This window comes from Melanerpes formicivorus, unplaced genomic scaffold (genome assembly GCF_026170545.1).
Source record: "Melanerpes formicivorus ecotype bairdi unplaced genomic scaffold, bMelFor1.0.p_v2 SCAF_4, whole genome shotgun sequence".
Classification (NCBI taxonomy): Eukaryota; Metazoa; Chordata; class Aves; order Piciformes; family Picidae; genus Melanerpes; species Melanerpes formicivorus.
This window is the reverse complement of record NW_027142356.1, coordinates 38,989,859-39,004,834: the sequence shown is the minus strand read 5'-3', so window position 1 is coordinate 39,004,834 and position 14,976 is coordinate 38,989,859. Positions and strand designations below refer to the sequence as shown.

General features: G+C 53.5%; 1 protein-coding gene across 3 annotated transcripts in view; it reads left to right on the top strand.

Annotated features, from left to right (window-relative positions):
• Positions 1-14,377, top strand: part of CEP135 (centrosomal protein 135) — a 28,447-nt gene extending 14,070 nt beyond the window's left edge. Inside the window, exons 13-26 of one of the 3 annotated variants that reach the window (XM_068137725.1) lie at positions 22-165; positions 1,145-1,222; positions 1,380-1,531; positions 2,163-2,278; positions 2,355-2,509; positions 2,959-3,014; positions 4,459-4,627; positions 6,081-6,191; positions 7,323-7,508; positions 8,397-8,606; positions 9,141-9,343; positions 11,183-11,287; positions 12,023-12,169; positions 13,738-14,377. In XM_068137725.1, coding sequence (XP_067993826.1) covers positions 22-165; positions 1,145-1,222; positions 1,380-1,531; positions 2,163-2,278; positions 2,355-2,509; positions 2,959-3,014; positions 4,459-4,627; positions 6,081-6,191; positions 7,323-7,508; positions 8,397-8,606; positions 9,141-9,343; positions 11,183-11,287; positions 12,023-12,169; positions 13,738-13,759 — 1,854 coding nt within the window. In that variant the 3' untranslated portion in view covers positions 13,760-14,377. The other 2 variants (XM_068137726.1, XM_068137727.1) reach the window with 2 other exon arrangements.
• The last annotated feature ends 599 nt before the right edge of the window (positions 14,378-14,976 follow it).

Sequence of the window (14,976 nt, the reverse complement as noted above, 5' to 3'; positions counted from 1 at the left end):
ACTAACTGTGATCCTTTAAAGGCTCAGGGGGAACTGAACAGGCTGAGAAGAGAAGCAAAGCACAGTTCAGTGTCTCAGAGTCACCTGGAGGAAGAGAGAGATGTTGCACTGAGTGACTATGCAAGGCTCATGGCAGAAAAGGAAGGCCTCAGAGAAAAACTGAAGGTGAGCTTTGTAGTGCCACAGCTTGCAGTGAGGTGGCACACAGGGGAGTTTGTGTCTGGCTGCCTGGCAGTTCTCCTCTCCAACAACTTCTGGACTTGCCTGATTTCACACTCACTTGAGAGAGGTCAAGGAGTTGTCTGCATTGCCCCTGTACACCTGGCTCCTAGATGAGAAGAGGAGCATGTTCTTGGGTGTCTGAGGGCAAGCATCACCTTCTGTGAAGAACCTCTACCTGAAGCTCCACCTGGGCTGATGCAAAGCCAACATATGTCAAGCCTGCCTGTACCATGAGTGTTTCCATAGTTTGACTTACTCTGCAGCTCTCTGCTTGTGCAGTAGTATCTGAATGCAGTGGCAGTGACTCTGGCCTCTGCTGACAGCCTGTGCAGGCAGTGGAGGAGATGGGCTTGCAGCTCTTGCCTTTCTTCTGGGAGGTGGCCACCAGCATTTTGTACATGAGCCACTTGGAAACAGCTGCACAAACCCATTTAGCTCAGGCACTTCTAGGGAGGTTGAGAGTCCAACAATTCCACTGCACTTAGGAACAGATAAATTGCTTAGCATAAATCTCTTCATAGGCTTGGGGAAAGATCATTTAGCTGTGGAATCTTACCTGTGGTATTAATGATCATTTAATCAGTCAGTTTGAACCAGCTGAGGACACTAAGCCATAGATGCTTGCCACTCTTCACATGCCTTGGTGCCTCAGTAAGCTTTGTGCAACAGCTCACAGATTCTAACTTGGCTGGGACCAAGGGGAAATGCACTTTTGCTGCCAGAAGCCTGCAAAGCCCCAGCAGGCTCAGTGAAGCCACACTGCAGTGCAGTGCTGTGCCCTCAGGTAATGCTTTCTGGTTTTGCAGAGAGACCTTTGCACTTGGGCATTCATCTACTAGTGCAGAGCAGTGTGGTGCTAAGGTTCTGATGGTCCCACCTAGAGCTGTCCCTTATTGCATGGCATTCCCTGCTTGTGTCTCAGATTCAGCAGGAAGCAGCTAACCTGGAGAAATCCAAGATGCAGCAGGATGTCTCAGAGCTGGAGAAGGCTGTTCAAGAAGTAAGTGCATTTTTAAGAAGGGAGCTTTGACCTCCTCTGGGACAGGATGGACTTCTCAAGCACTGGCTTTGGGTAGCTGTTTTGAGTGCAAATTGCTGGGAAGGTGGTGGAAGGTTTGCACAGCAGTAATGTGCTTGGTTGCTTCCTTGGATTGCAGCTGGAGATCGAGAGGTGTGAGCTGAAGGCTACAGTCTCCATCCTGAGAGAGAGAGTCAGCACTTTGGAAAATGAGCTCAAACTGCAGGCCAGTAAACTTGCCCAGTCATCTGATGAGTCTTCTCAACTTAAAGCTGAGATGGGCTCCCTTCAGTAAGTCTAACACAGAATGCTCTGACATCACTTGGATGGTTCTGTGACTGCAGAGCTGAGCTCCTGGGAAAGACCACAGAACACTTGCAAAGTCATTTGGTCCTGGCTCTGTCTCAAGGAAAAGCAAACAGGAGCAGGGGAAGTGCTGTGCTGGCTTGCCACGGGTTTGGTGACCAGCTGTGCAGGCCATTTTTGTGGCTGATGGGGAATGACAGCTTTCTCCTGCCCCTGGAGTGGTTTCCTCTAACCACCATGTTCCCTGCTCATCCATGTAGCAGAACAGGAAGCTTCTTAAAGGCTTTCCAAATGAAACTGAATGTTTAAGACTATTGTGGTGGTCCCACCAAGGTTCCATTGTTTTGGAATGGTGTTGAGGTGGACTTGCTGCAGAGGTCCAGAGCAAGTGGTGTTGGCTCGAGCAGTCCCTCATAGTCCTCCCTGGCTCGAGCAGTCCCCCATAGTCCTCCCTTTCTCCCAGAGAGAGAGAGCAGACTGGTTAGTGTGACACAACAAACCCATGCTGCTGGTTGATCTGAGCCAGCCCTGAGGTTGTGCTGGAGCAGCTACAGCACTTCAGGCAGCTAAGTTGCTGACTAAGTCCCAACCTTTCAACTGTGTGCTGATCTTCCAGGCTCTTAAATGACCAACTCCAGAGGGCTGCTGAAGACTTACAGCACAGATTGTCCCTCAGAAAGGATGAACTGCAGGCAGCTCAAGAAAACATTGTCAAGCTAGAGGAGAAAATAGGTAATCACTGCTGCTTTTTGTGCTGCTCTCTCTTTTCCCATCTCAACCTAGCAAGTACTTCTCCTTTTGTTTACAGACAGGTTAAACCAGAAGAGCACTTCCCAGGAGGAAGCTGTCAGCGTGCTCAGAAACACCATTAGTGTCTTGGACAAAGAAAAGGACAGCCTGCAGGAAACTGTGGATGAAAAAACAGAAAGGATTGCATGCCTGGATGACAACCTGGCTAACAAGGTGTGTGCACTGCAAGTCCTGCTGTGCAGCCTGGGGATTGCTGTAGCACTCACGTTTTGCCTCGATTTAGGAAGCCCGTGCAGAGCTCCAGGCATCCCAGAAGCTGTGTTTGGACTGAGCCAATCCAAAGAGCAGTTTGCCAGCTGCCCAGGATTTCAGTGGTGGCTGTCAGTGTTTTCCTTAAGCAATACAGGCAATGAAAGAGGTGTTCTTTGCCTTTTGCTCCTGGGAGATGTTTACTGAGATGAGAGGTTCTAGCCTGAGGTGCCAGAGGCTCTGGCTGACTTCCCTGGCATTTCTGGTGAGAGGACAATCCTTTCTCAGTAAAGAGGTGTGGAAACTGGAGGCAGTGAGTTCGTGGTGATGGGCTAAACTAGAGGTTTCAGGGTGAAGCTCTTGAAGCATTCTTTTTACACAACACCTAACACAGCTGCTGCCTCTCTCTGCAGGAGAAGACAATTTCCCACTTACGGCTGGCGCTCTCCGAGCTCGAGTCCTCCACAGAGTAAGTGAAGAGTGGGCTGCCTTCTGCAGGCCCTGCATTTCCTCTGCTGCTCTGGACTGCAGGCAGATGGCTCCTTTAGCTCTCTGAGTGAAGTGGGCTTCATTCTGTTGAAGCCACACAGGGGAGTGCAGTGTGTGGAGAAAGATGGACACAACCTTCGAGAGGGACAGGGATCTGCTGGAGAGGATCCAAGGGAGCACTGCAAGGATGCTGAAGGGACTGCAGCACTGCCTGGGGAGGAGAGGCTGAGAGCCCTGGGGCTGTGCAGTCTGGAGAGGAGAAGGCTGAGAGGGATCTGATCAATGTCTATCAATAGCTGAGGGCTGGGGCTCAGGAGGGAGGGGACAGGCTCTGCTCAGCTGCACCCTGGGACAGGACAAGGAGCAGTGGATGGAAACTCCAGCACAGGAGGTTCCAGCTCAACATGAGGAGGAGCTTCTTCCCTGTGAGGGTGCCAGAGCCCTGGAGCAGGCTGCCCAGAGAGGTTGTGGAGTCTCCTTCTCTGGAGCCTTTCCAGCCCCATCTGGATGTGTTCCTGTGCTGGATTCCATGCTCCTGCTCTGGCAGGGGGGTTGGACTGGATGATCTTTGGAGGTCTCTTCCAACCCCTAACACCCTGTGAGCCTTTGAAGAGCCTTCCCCTGCCAAGTATATTGCAGGCTGCTGAGATGCTGTTCAGCCAGCCATTAACAACTGGTATCCTAAACTGGTAGCACTTGCTAGCTGTCAGTTAAGAAGGAGCTTTTTAGTACTCTAGGTAAGATCAGATTGGCTGAGAGCTAAGCTCTTTGTTACTGGCATGCTAATTCATCTAGCTTAAGCTCCCAGTGCAGTCTTGATGAACATCTCTTTACTTAACTGGCCTTTCCTTCCTGCCTCTTTTGAAGTGTGGCTTCTAAACCAGTAGCTTCTGAAGGAAAACATTTCCCCACTGCTACTTAAACAGCTGAGGGCAGTGTAACTGCACACTGGGTACATGTGAGGTGTCTGTGGCAAAACACTCCTGCAGGAGCTGACTGAAGTTCACACACATTCCTATTTCCACCTTTGTGTTTGGTCTCTCCCTTGCCCTCCTGCTTGCTGTCTTTCAAGTGTAAGCTGTCTGTGGCCTTCCCTCCTGGTGTATAAGAGAAGCAAAGGCTACCAGCCTGTAACCATTACCAAACAGAAGCATCTGTCATCAGTGTTTGCATAATGAGAAGCCTCTTGCCAGACACCTTCCAAGCTGAAGGTGAATTCCATGTTCTTTGTGCATGCTGGCATTTCACTCCCTTCTGTTCCCACTCAGACTCAGCTGGCAGCCCTCAGGGAGCAACCATTGCTCCCTGCTGAAACTCAGCAAGCCAAACCATCCAAGGCCTTGGCACAGCCCACATCTGATCCTTCTCAGCAGCAGGTGGCTAGAGGGAGAAGGGAGCACTCAAATGAGCTTTTCCCTTGGCAGGCAGATGAAGGAGGAGCTGGGCAGCAGGGAGGGTGAGCTCTCCAGCCTGCGGCGCCAGCTCGACGCAGCCCACCTGGAGCTGACGGAGACAGGCAGGGTGAAGGAGATGGCTCTGAAGGAGAACAGGCGGCTGCAGGATGACCTGGCCACCATGGCCAGGGAAAACCAGGTAGGGAGGCACCACGAATGCTCAAGTACTGAACTGTTTATTGCTTGCTTGCATAGAGTGGTAGCTTGGGGGGGCTGGGTGCTGAGCAGCTCCCCAGGAGCTGGCAGTGCCCTCATGCAGCCCTCAGGCAGCTGTGTGCTGGGCTGCAGCCAGAGCAGTGTGGGCAGCAGGGCAGGAGAGGGGATCCTGCCCCTGGGCTCTGCTCTGCTGAGATATCACCTCTAATCCTGCCTCCAGCTCTGCTGTCCCCAGCAGAAGGATACAGAGCTGCTGGAGAGAGTCCAGAAGAGACCACAAAGATGCTCCAAGGGCTGGAGCAGCTCTGCTGTGAGCACAGGCTGAGGGAGCTGGGGCTGTGCAGCCTGCAGAAGGCTCTGGGGGGACCTCAGAGCTGCCTGCCAGGAGCTGAAGGGATCCTGCAGGAAGGCTGCAGAGGGACTTCTCAGGGTGTCTGGAGACAGCTGAGGCCTTGAGCAACTGAGTCTAGTTGAGAGTGTCCCTGGGCATGGTGGGGAGGTTGGAGCAGATGAGCTCTGAGCTCCCTTCCACCCTGTGCTGTCCTAGGCTTCTGGAACTCATTCCATGCCACTTGTGTAGCCAACACTCTTGCAGCTCACCATGAGACTCAGGTGCCTTGTGAGTTCTGATGAGACACAAATGTTGGAAAGCTGGCTTCCTGGTGGCACAGAACTTGCCTTCGCTCAGTGCCAGTGAATCCTAAGGCTGGAAAAGTCCCAGCTGACAAACATCTGTATTGAACTTTGCAAAGATCAGTGTGGTGTCATCAGGGAAGCTGCAGAGTTCATCAGCTGGCCTGGAACTCATGTGCCAAGCAAACTCACTGGTGTGCCTGAGGGAATAGGAAACCTTTCTGAGCCCTACCAATTCCAAAGGGCTTTCACTGAGTTACTTAGAAGCAGAACAGAGTGAGATCTGGGTGATGTGCAATGACTGTTAGTCTGACACAGTGACCACTGAGGATGAGCAGAGGCCTGGAGCACCCCTGCTCTAGAGACAGACTGAGAGAGTTGTGGTTCAGTCTGGAGAAGAGAAGGCTCCAAGGAGACCTAATTGTGGCCTTCCAGTGTCTGCAGGGGGTTCCAGGAAAGCTGGGGAGGGACTTTTGAGGGTGTCAGGGAGTGATAGGACTGGGAGGGGGGATAGAACAGAAATAGAAGTGGGGAGATTGAGATTGGCTGTGAGGAAGAAGTTGTTCCCCAGGAGGGTGGTGAGAGCCTGGCACAGGTTGCTCAGGGAGGTGGTGGCAGCCTCCTGCCTGGAGGTGTTTGCAGCCAGGCTGGATGTGGCTGTGAGCAACCTGCTGTGGTGTGAGGTGTCCCTGCCCATGGCAGGGGGTTGGAACTGGCTGAGCCTCGAGGCCCCTTCCAACCCTGACTATCCTGTGATTGTATGAGCTGCAGCCCTTCACTTTGCCTTTGTGTCATCTTTCCAGGCCATCAGCACGGAGCTGGAAGATGCAATCCGTGAGCGGGAGGAGCTGAAAACCAGGGTGCACAGCTACATCACTGAGGTTTCCAGGTTTGAGACCCTGATGGCCTCCAAGGTAGCAGTACAATCCTTGCTGTTGGCAGTAAAGCCAGGGGGGCAGAGGCCAGCACTAGGATACAGTTAGCAAATTCAGAGCTGTGTGCTCTGGGTCCTGTTCTCCCATGCCCAGCACTGCCTGTGGAGGCTAAGCTTCACTTTCCTGCAGTGTGTCCTGGCTTCACCATCAGCTTCAGTTTCCTGACCCCTGCCTCTTCCTGCCTGCACTGAAGGCATTTCAAAGCCAGTAGCCTTCCTCATTGGATCTGATTCCTACTGGCAGGATGCTTACCTGCTGTGCATGCCATGAGCAGGGGGAAAAGGGAATGGAGCTCAGTGAGGATGACAAAGGAAACACTGCCTTCTAACATGCACTTGGGCCACATGCAAGCCCACAGCTGTAGCTGTTCTGTCACTGCAGAACTTGGAAGCACTGAAGTCTGCACTTTCCTAGCAGCCTGCTAAGCTCTGTGTGCACCAAGAGGCTTTCAGGCCTCCCCTGGGAGCCCTCAAACTCATTAACAGCTGCATTGAATAAAGCTGAGAGCCTTCTCTGTATTGATTTATTGTTTGGCCTTGCAAAAGGAGTGAAGCCCTTCAGTAATGGAGAATGGAGAAAGGCTCCAGGGGGACCTCAGAGCTGCCTGCCAGGAGCTGAAGGGATCCTGCAGGAAGGCTGCAGAGGGGCTTTTCATCAGGGTGGCTGCAGACAGGCCCAGGGGGAATGGTTTGGAGCTGAGGCAGAGCAGGGTTAGAGTGGAGCTGAGGAAGAAGTTGTTGAGCAGGAGGCTGCTGAGCCTCTGGCCCAGGCTGCCCAGGGAGGCTGTGGCTGCCTCCTGCCTGGGGGTGCTGAAGGCCAGGCTGGATGAGGCCCTGAATCTAGCTGAGAGGTGTCCCTGGGACATGGTGAGGAGGTTGGAGGAGAGGAGCTCTGAGCTCCCTTCCAGCCTGAGCCATTTTAGGACTTGCTGTTTGGACTTGCAGAAGCAGTGATGCCCCTCAGTAGTGGCCTCCTAGGGGGGTTAAGAGAGTGGAGAAGGTTCTACTTTGTTCTGAAAGGCCAAAGGAGGTTGTGGGGAGTAAACATGGAATAACCCCAAGAAGCTGGAGGGGTGTTGGTGGGTGCAGAGTGACTTCCTGTGTCCTTTAGGAGAAGGAAAACCAAGAGCTGCTGGAGAGGTTTCGGCTGCTGCACTCCCAAGCCGAGGACTGGGAGCTGAAGGCTCATCAGGCTGAGGGGGAAAGCAGCTCCATACGCCTGGAGCTCCTCTCTGTGGACACAGACAGGAGACATCTGAGAGAGAGAGTGGATCTGCTGGAGAAAGAGATCCAAGAGGTAATCAATCACTGCTGCCCTGGAAGGCTGCTGAGGGAAGTGGGCACCTGCAGGTGGCTTTTAGTCCAGTGACACACTGCTCCTCAGGCCTCCATGGAAAGCACTTCCTGGGCTTGAAGGCTTCAGGACACAGGGCGTGGAACACTTGGGGTTTCCTTCTCCTGTCCCCAGATGAGGTTTTAACCCTTCCAGATCTCTGCTGTTTGGTGATCATTGCTGTTCTGTTACTGCCTCTGTCAGGCACCTGGGCTTAGTTGCTTCAAGGTATTTGCACACAGCTGAGGTCTGAAGCTGTGAATGAAGTGTAGGAAGCACTGGGGGCTGGAATGAAGAGGCAAAATCTGGCAGCAGCAGCAGCCCAAATCCAGAATCAGGATCTAGAACACCACAATCTAGACCAGCATCATGGAGAGCAATGAGGATTAAACTTCAAAGAGATGAAGTTTTAGAGGGAGTGTGGGGTGGCCCTGTCCTGTCTGATGCTTTAATTACAGAGTTAAGAGGCTTTCATATTCTAAGCTGGAGGGGGGGCAGTGTAGTATTCAGGGGATTTTAAGCATTGGATTCTTATCTGAAACTGGAATCCCTCCTCATTCCACTTGTGTGTAGTATCACACAATAGATCTGGCTGGAAGAGACCAGCCCATCCAGCCCAGCCCTGAAGGGTCAGCACTAAACCTTGTCCCTGGGACACAGTACCTGTGCCACTCCTCATGGTGGTGACTACAAACTGCATGGCTGGCTGGCAGTTGTCCTTGGCTTAGGGCTTCAGGGAGGGGAGAGGAGAGTACTGTCAAGGTAAACGTAGGGGGAAAGCTACTTTTTAAGGGATAAGAAAAGCAAAGAGCTGTTAGCACTGAAGGGGTGGCCCTGTTTGTCTCTGCCCAGCATATTGTTGCACACCAAGCCTATGAGTCTCAGATCTCTGCCATCACCAAGAACATGGCCAAGCTGGAAGAGGACATCAAGCGTGAAAACCAGGACAAGTCCTCTGTGCTGGCAGACCTGGCTTCTGTCAGGGAGCTCTGTGTCAAGCTGGAGTCCAACAAGGAGCTGATAGCTCGGCAGCTGACCGCCAAAAGCATGGAATGTGAAAGGGTAAGCAGCAGGGGCAAGTGCAATTTGCTCCCTGGGGGTGCTGAAGGCCAGGCTGGATGAGGCCCTGAGCAGCTGAGTGTAGCTGAGAGGTGTCCCTGGGCATGGGGGGGAGGTTGGAGGAGAGGAGCTCTGAGCTCCCTCCCAGCCTGAGCTGTTCTAGGATGCTATGAATAGGTTTTAAATAGTTGTAGACTGCAATCTGTTGTCACACAATCAGAGACTGGGCTGGGTTGGAAGGGACCTCCAAAGGTCACCCAGTCCAACCCCCCTGCAGCCAGCAGGGATGGTCCCAGCTTGATCAGGCTGCTCAGAGCCCTGGGGAGTCTCACCTTGGATATCTCCAGGGGTGGGGCCTCAACCACCACCCTGGGCAACCTGTTCCAGTGTTCCACTACCTTCCTGGTAAAGAGCCTGCCCCTAGCAGGCTCAGTGTCCTGTTCACTCCCAATCACAGAGTGTTCAGAGCAGGTCTCCAGCAGAGAGCTCTGTGTGTGTACACCAAGGCACTGCTGATGGACACCCCTTGTGCTCTAGGTTCTAGCTGAACTGGAAGATATCAAATCAGAAGCAGAGCTGCTGAAAAAGCAGCTGTCCAGTGAGAGACTCACAGTTCAGAACCTGGAAACACTGCTGGCTGCTAGCAGAGACAAAGAATTTGAGCACCACCTCACCTCCCATGAGAAGGACTCTGAAATCCAGCTGCTGAAGGACAAGCTAACACTGGCTGAGAGCAAACTGTGAGTCTAACTGGGGGATGGGTGAGGGTCTGTGTGTGTGTTTGGTGGCTTGCAGAGCAATGTGGAGCAACCTCACAACTCACCAAACTGTTTGCTTTCTTTCTTTGTTTTGCAATAATGATCTTGGGCCCTGAATTCTTACCTCCATCCTGCAAGCATTTGCCTCTCTCTGAAGGACTTAGAGTAAGACACCACTGAGGCCTCTGGTCTTCTGCATCTGCTCCCAACATACTGCAGCAAGAGACCAGCCTGGGACTGTTCCTGGCTAACAGGCAGCACAGGAGAAAAGGCTCTGCTGTTCTTCTGGGATCTTCCTGGAGTCAGAGACCTGGGGGTGCCAGACAGGAAGCCTGGGACTGAGCCAGGAGTGGAGCTCGTGGTTCAGATTTGCAGTCCAGTGCTTCAGCACTAACCCAGAAGAGCTGTGCTTCTCCAGGGGGAGCTTCTGAGCACCACACCTCCTCCTGCCTGTGAAGACTGTGGAACAACACAGCTGGCCAGACTCTGCTTTAGACACCTTCCTCTACACTCCATTATTGGTCTTGGCTTGTTTGCTGAGGCAGTTACTGCTGGCTTGCAAGCAAGGAGCAGTGCAAGCTTCTGCTCTGAGCAGTACATCTCCTTCTCTCCCAGGATTTGTAGGGCTGCTTTTCACTCTGATTCTTGCAGTTGAAACAGCTGGGCCCAAACACCAAGGCTGAAGTGGACATGTTCTGAGATTCTGGGCTTGCAGTAGTACAGCTTTGGCTTAGAGCAGAATCACCAGGGTTGGAAGAGACCTCAAAGATCACCAAGTCCAACCTGTCACCACAGACCTCATGACTAGACCATGGCACCAAGTGCCACATCCAATTCCCTCTTGAACACCTCCAGGGGTGGGGACTCCACCACCTCCCTGGGCAGCACATCCCAATGGCTAACAACTCTCTCAGGGAAGAACTTTCTCCTCATCTCCAGCCTAAACTTCCCCTGGCACAGCTTGAGACTGTGTCCTCTTGTTCTGGTGCTGATTACCTGGGAGAAGAGACCAACCCCCACCTGGCTACAACCTCCCTTCAGGAAGTTGTAGAGAGCAAGAAGGTCTCCCCTGAGCCTCCTCTTCTCCAGGCTAAGCAACCCCAGCTCCCTCAGCCTCTCCTCACAGGGCTGTGCTCCAGACCCCTCCCCAGCCTCCTTGCCCTTCTCTGGACACCTTCAAGTCTCTCAATGTCCTTCTTAAACTGAGGAGCTCAGAACTGGACACAGGACTCAAGGTGTGGCCTAACCAGTGCTGAACACAGGGGCACAGTGACTTCCCTGCTCCTGCTGGCCACACTGTTCCTGATGCAGGCCAGGATGCCATTGGCCTCCTTGGCCCCCTGGGCACACTGCTGGCTCATGTTTAGGTGGCTGTCAATCAGATGCAGTTGTGTTCATTGCTGGGCCTCCTTGATAGCTTTTCTACCTGAGCCCTGTCTGTGTTCCCTGGGGCCAGTCACTGTTTCTCAGGTGTACATATGAAGAGCATCTCCTCTTGCAACAGAGGGTAGTGAAGCAATAAATTCATCACTTGGTTTGTCTCTGTTTAGTCTGTGTTTCCCTTTTCTCTGCAGAACACCACCATGCAGTGCAGCAAGGGTGTAGGGAGAGAGAGGCTTGGAGCTTCTCACTTTTCTCACCTGAGGTCCTTCCAGAGCCATTCTGTTGCATTCCCTTGGTCGCTGCTTCTGGGTAGTGCTTTGCTCTGTTGGAGGCAACACTTTCAGCATCTCCTTGTTGATTAGCTTGCTGTGATTTGCACAACCTCCCTGGCTGACACTGGGGAAAGAAAACTTGCCTGCCTCTCGTGGTTTCTTGCAGGAGCAGCTGCAGCAGAGAGGTTCCCCTGCTGCGGGGCAGAGTCGCACAGCTGCAGAGCGACTGCGACGTGCTGAAGAGGCAGCTGACCACCGAGCGCTTCGAGAGGTAAGGTGCTGGGGGCTCACCCCCTGCCTCTGCCCCTTCCTGCTGCTGCTTTCAGCATCAGGTCCTGCAGACACTTCTGGGGGCCCCAGCAGAAGGACACAAAGCTGTTGGGGTGAGCCCAGAGGCCACAGAGATGCTCCAAGGGCTGGAGCAGCTCTGCTGTGAGCACAGGCTGAGAGCTGGGGGTGTGCAGCCTGCAGAAGAGAGGGCTCTGGGGGGACCTCAGAGCTGCCTGCCAGGACCTGAAGGGATCCTGCAGGAAGGCTGCAGAGGGACTTCTCCTCAGGGTGTCTGCAGACAGGCCCAGGGGGAATGGTTTGAAGCTGAGGCAGAGCAGGGTCAGACTGGAGCTGGGGAAGTTGTTGAGCAGGAGGCTGCTGAGACTCTGGCCCAGGCTGCCCAGGGAGGCTGTGGCTGCCTCCTGCCTGGGGGTGCTGAAGGCCAGGCTGGATGAGGCCTTGAGCAGCTGAGTGTAGCTGAGAGGTGTCCCTGGGCATGGTGTGGAGGTTGGAGGAGCTCTGAGCTCCCTTCCAGCCTGAGCCATTCCAGGATTCTGTGATACCCCAGCTGGAGACAGGGCTCTGCTGCAGACTGCAACAGCTCCCTTCAGCCTGAGCCATCCTGTGTCTCTGGAGTGAAGGCTCCTTGCACAGCACTGTGACAATGCCAAGATGGGGCCCAGAGGCAGTCAGGTTTCCTGGCTGGGAGCCTGCAGCCCGTGCTGTGTGTTGGCAGGGAGCGAGCGATCCAGGAGCTGCGGCGCCACGGCCTCTCCACCTCGTCCCTGCGGGCATCGCCTCCTCTCAGCTCCACACTCAGGTCTCCTGCCCCCTCTCCAGAACGTGCCAGTGTCAGGACAGCTGAGCCAGCAGCAGCAGCAAAGTAAGCAGCTGGATGTCACAGCTTTTCCTTTCAGAGTCAGGTTGGAATCCTCTCCAAGTGCTACCTCTTTAACTCCAGGACACTCTTACAGGCTTCAGGGGCTTCTGAGCTCTCTCCTTTCTATTGGCTCTCCTGCTAGAAGATATTGATTGGAACTGATAGATGCAAAGTGCTCTCCAAAGACCACAGAGTGTAATGGATTGCCTGGCCTGCTCTTGTTAATAGTCCTGCACCAGCTGACAGCTTCCAAATCTGTATCAGCTGCTTCTTGTTACCATTAATTACATCCAAATCTCCACTGCCAGTTCCTTACTGGTACCAGGCCTCTCCAAACAGCTCCTCGGGGGCCATGGAGTTCTCTCAGGTACAGCACTCCCCAGGAAGCAGTCCAACTAAAAGGCATTTGCACACCACACAGTAGCTGAGCCTGTGTCCAGACCAAGTGCAGCAGAAGGGTTCCCATGTTGGCCCTGGGAGTGCTCAGGCATGTGCTCACTGCAGGCCCCCAGAAGGAAGCCAGATTCAGCCTCTCACCTCTGCATCCTCCCTGATGACTCTGATCTCCTAGAGATCATTGTGGGGGTAGATGAGGTCAGTTCTGTGCTGCAGGCCTGATCACTGACTTGCTCTCCTGCCTGTCCCATCCTGCACAATGAAGTGAGCAGTGGCAGGAGAGGGACAGCCAAAGGGTGATTGGTTTAGGGGATCTGTGTGCTGGAACAGCTCAGAACCCAACTGTTCAACTCCAGGAGAGACAACTCCACACTGCTAAGACCTGCACCTTCAGTCCTGTTAGCACAAACCCAAGGCTTAGTGTTCAGCTTATTTTGTGAACAAGAGCAGAGGCTGCCTGGGAGCTGAGCTGGGCCTGGCCCCCCTGGCAGCAGCTCTTCTGTGAGTTCTTGCACGAAGTGCAAATAGCAAACTGGCAGTGGGCATGGGGCAGCAGCTAGGGCTGCCCTGCTGCTGGGCCATGAGGCAAGCCCTGGGCCACTGCACATCAATGACTGAGCCAGTGTTACCTATCAGAGTCCTGAGTGGCTGCAGTGGAGAACTGGCTTCAGTCTTCCTTGCTTTACACTGAGGCCCAGAAGCAATAGACCCAGTCCTGTTCTACTTGAAGAATACCAACGTGCCAGCAGCTGCCCCATTCTCAAGGAGCAGAGCTGCTGGGGGACTGTTCAGCTGCAGGCTGATGTTTTGCTGTCTTGCCTTTTAAACCATTGCTGGACTGTCCCCTTGCAATGGGCTCAGCAGTGCCAGCAACAGCTGTCACTCAGTTCCTCCCTGGGAGCTCAGCACAGGAAGTGTGCTCTGTGCTGGCTGTTCTGCAGGGGGGGGAGTTCTCTTCTCTCACCTGATGCCACCTTCTCAGGAAGTTCTCCTCGTTGGCTTGCATTTCCTTTGATGGGAGCAGTGAGGGCAGAGTTTAATAGGCTGCAGGTTGATGTTCAGGACTAACAGCAGAGAGGAGGGGAGGCTAAAGCTGAGGAATACTTTTTATCCTAATACTGAGTAGTCAAAGTCCCTGGAGAGCTTTACTGGGAATGTTTTCCTTTCTCCCCCAGAAGTGTGAGCTTTGAGGACTAACCAGCACTGAGGCAGCTGAAGCTTCTCCTTGTTACAAGGCCTTCCTGTGTGAAATGATGAAAGCTGACTTGTGTCCTAGCTCTGTGTTCCTCCACTCAGTGCTGCCCTGGGCCCCTTCTGAGAGCTGATGAAGTAAGCAACTTTGGGAAGTGGCTGCTGTCCCAGCTGGCTGAGCTGTGCCTGGGCTCTGCTGGCTGCTTGGGGCTGGCTCAAGGCTGGCTCAGCCTCATTCCTGTGGTGCAAGGACAATAAATATGAAGGAGAAGGAGCACTTGAGGTGGCAAAGCTCTTGCTGTCATTTGTTTGTCCATCTCCCTGGGATCTAGCACAGATCACACCCAGGGCTGTCCTCCAACTGCTGAGCCAGGCCCTGACAGCTTCCTGGGGTTGGGCTTTGAAGGTGTGTTCTGTTTACAGTTCCCTGTCCCTGGCATTTCCAAGCACTGATCCTCTGTTGTGTGAAGGTATTTCTGCTGGAGCTTTGCTTCCTGAAGAAGGGTAGCACTTCTTTTTTATTCATGCTTTTATCATCCAAACTCCTCCTTCCCCTTCTCTTTCATCTGCCTCTCAACCTCCATTTTAACTCTTCCACTTCTTCAATAAAGAGTGCAAAAGCTAGCTTGGAGCTGTGCTGACATCCTTTAACCAGGGCAAAGGTAAGTCCCAAGTCTTTTATGGTCACAGTTTTCTAGTACCAGCTGGCCTTGACCACCCCCAGGGAGGAGGCAGCTGCACCCTCCCTGGGCAACCTCTGCCAGTGTTCACCCCCTCCCCAGTCTCCATCTGCCTTGCTCAACCCCTTCCCTCTCCCCCTTGTCAAAAATCTCTTCCCTGATTTCCTGTAGCCCCTTCAGGTACTAGAAGGCTGCTCTCTGCTCTAAGGTCTCCCTGCAGCCCCAACTCTCTGAGCCTCTCCCCCAGAGGGAAGGTTCTGCAGGATCACCTTCACAGCCTCCTCCAGCCCCACTCCAGCAGCTCTATGTCCCTCTTATGCTGGGGACAGTGTTCATGGTGGGGTCAGACCAGAGGGGCAGAATCACTTCCCTGGAGCTTCAGGAGGAGGAAGGGGTTGCATGAGGTGGGAGTATCCTGCTGCTACAGCATACTTAAAGGGGAAAACCAAGAGCACCATGTTGAGAAAGGGAAGTTCTCAATGCCCAGAGCCTGAACTCTGGCAGCAGCTCTGCACTGGCAGCCTTCAGAAATAACTCCATGAA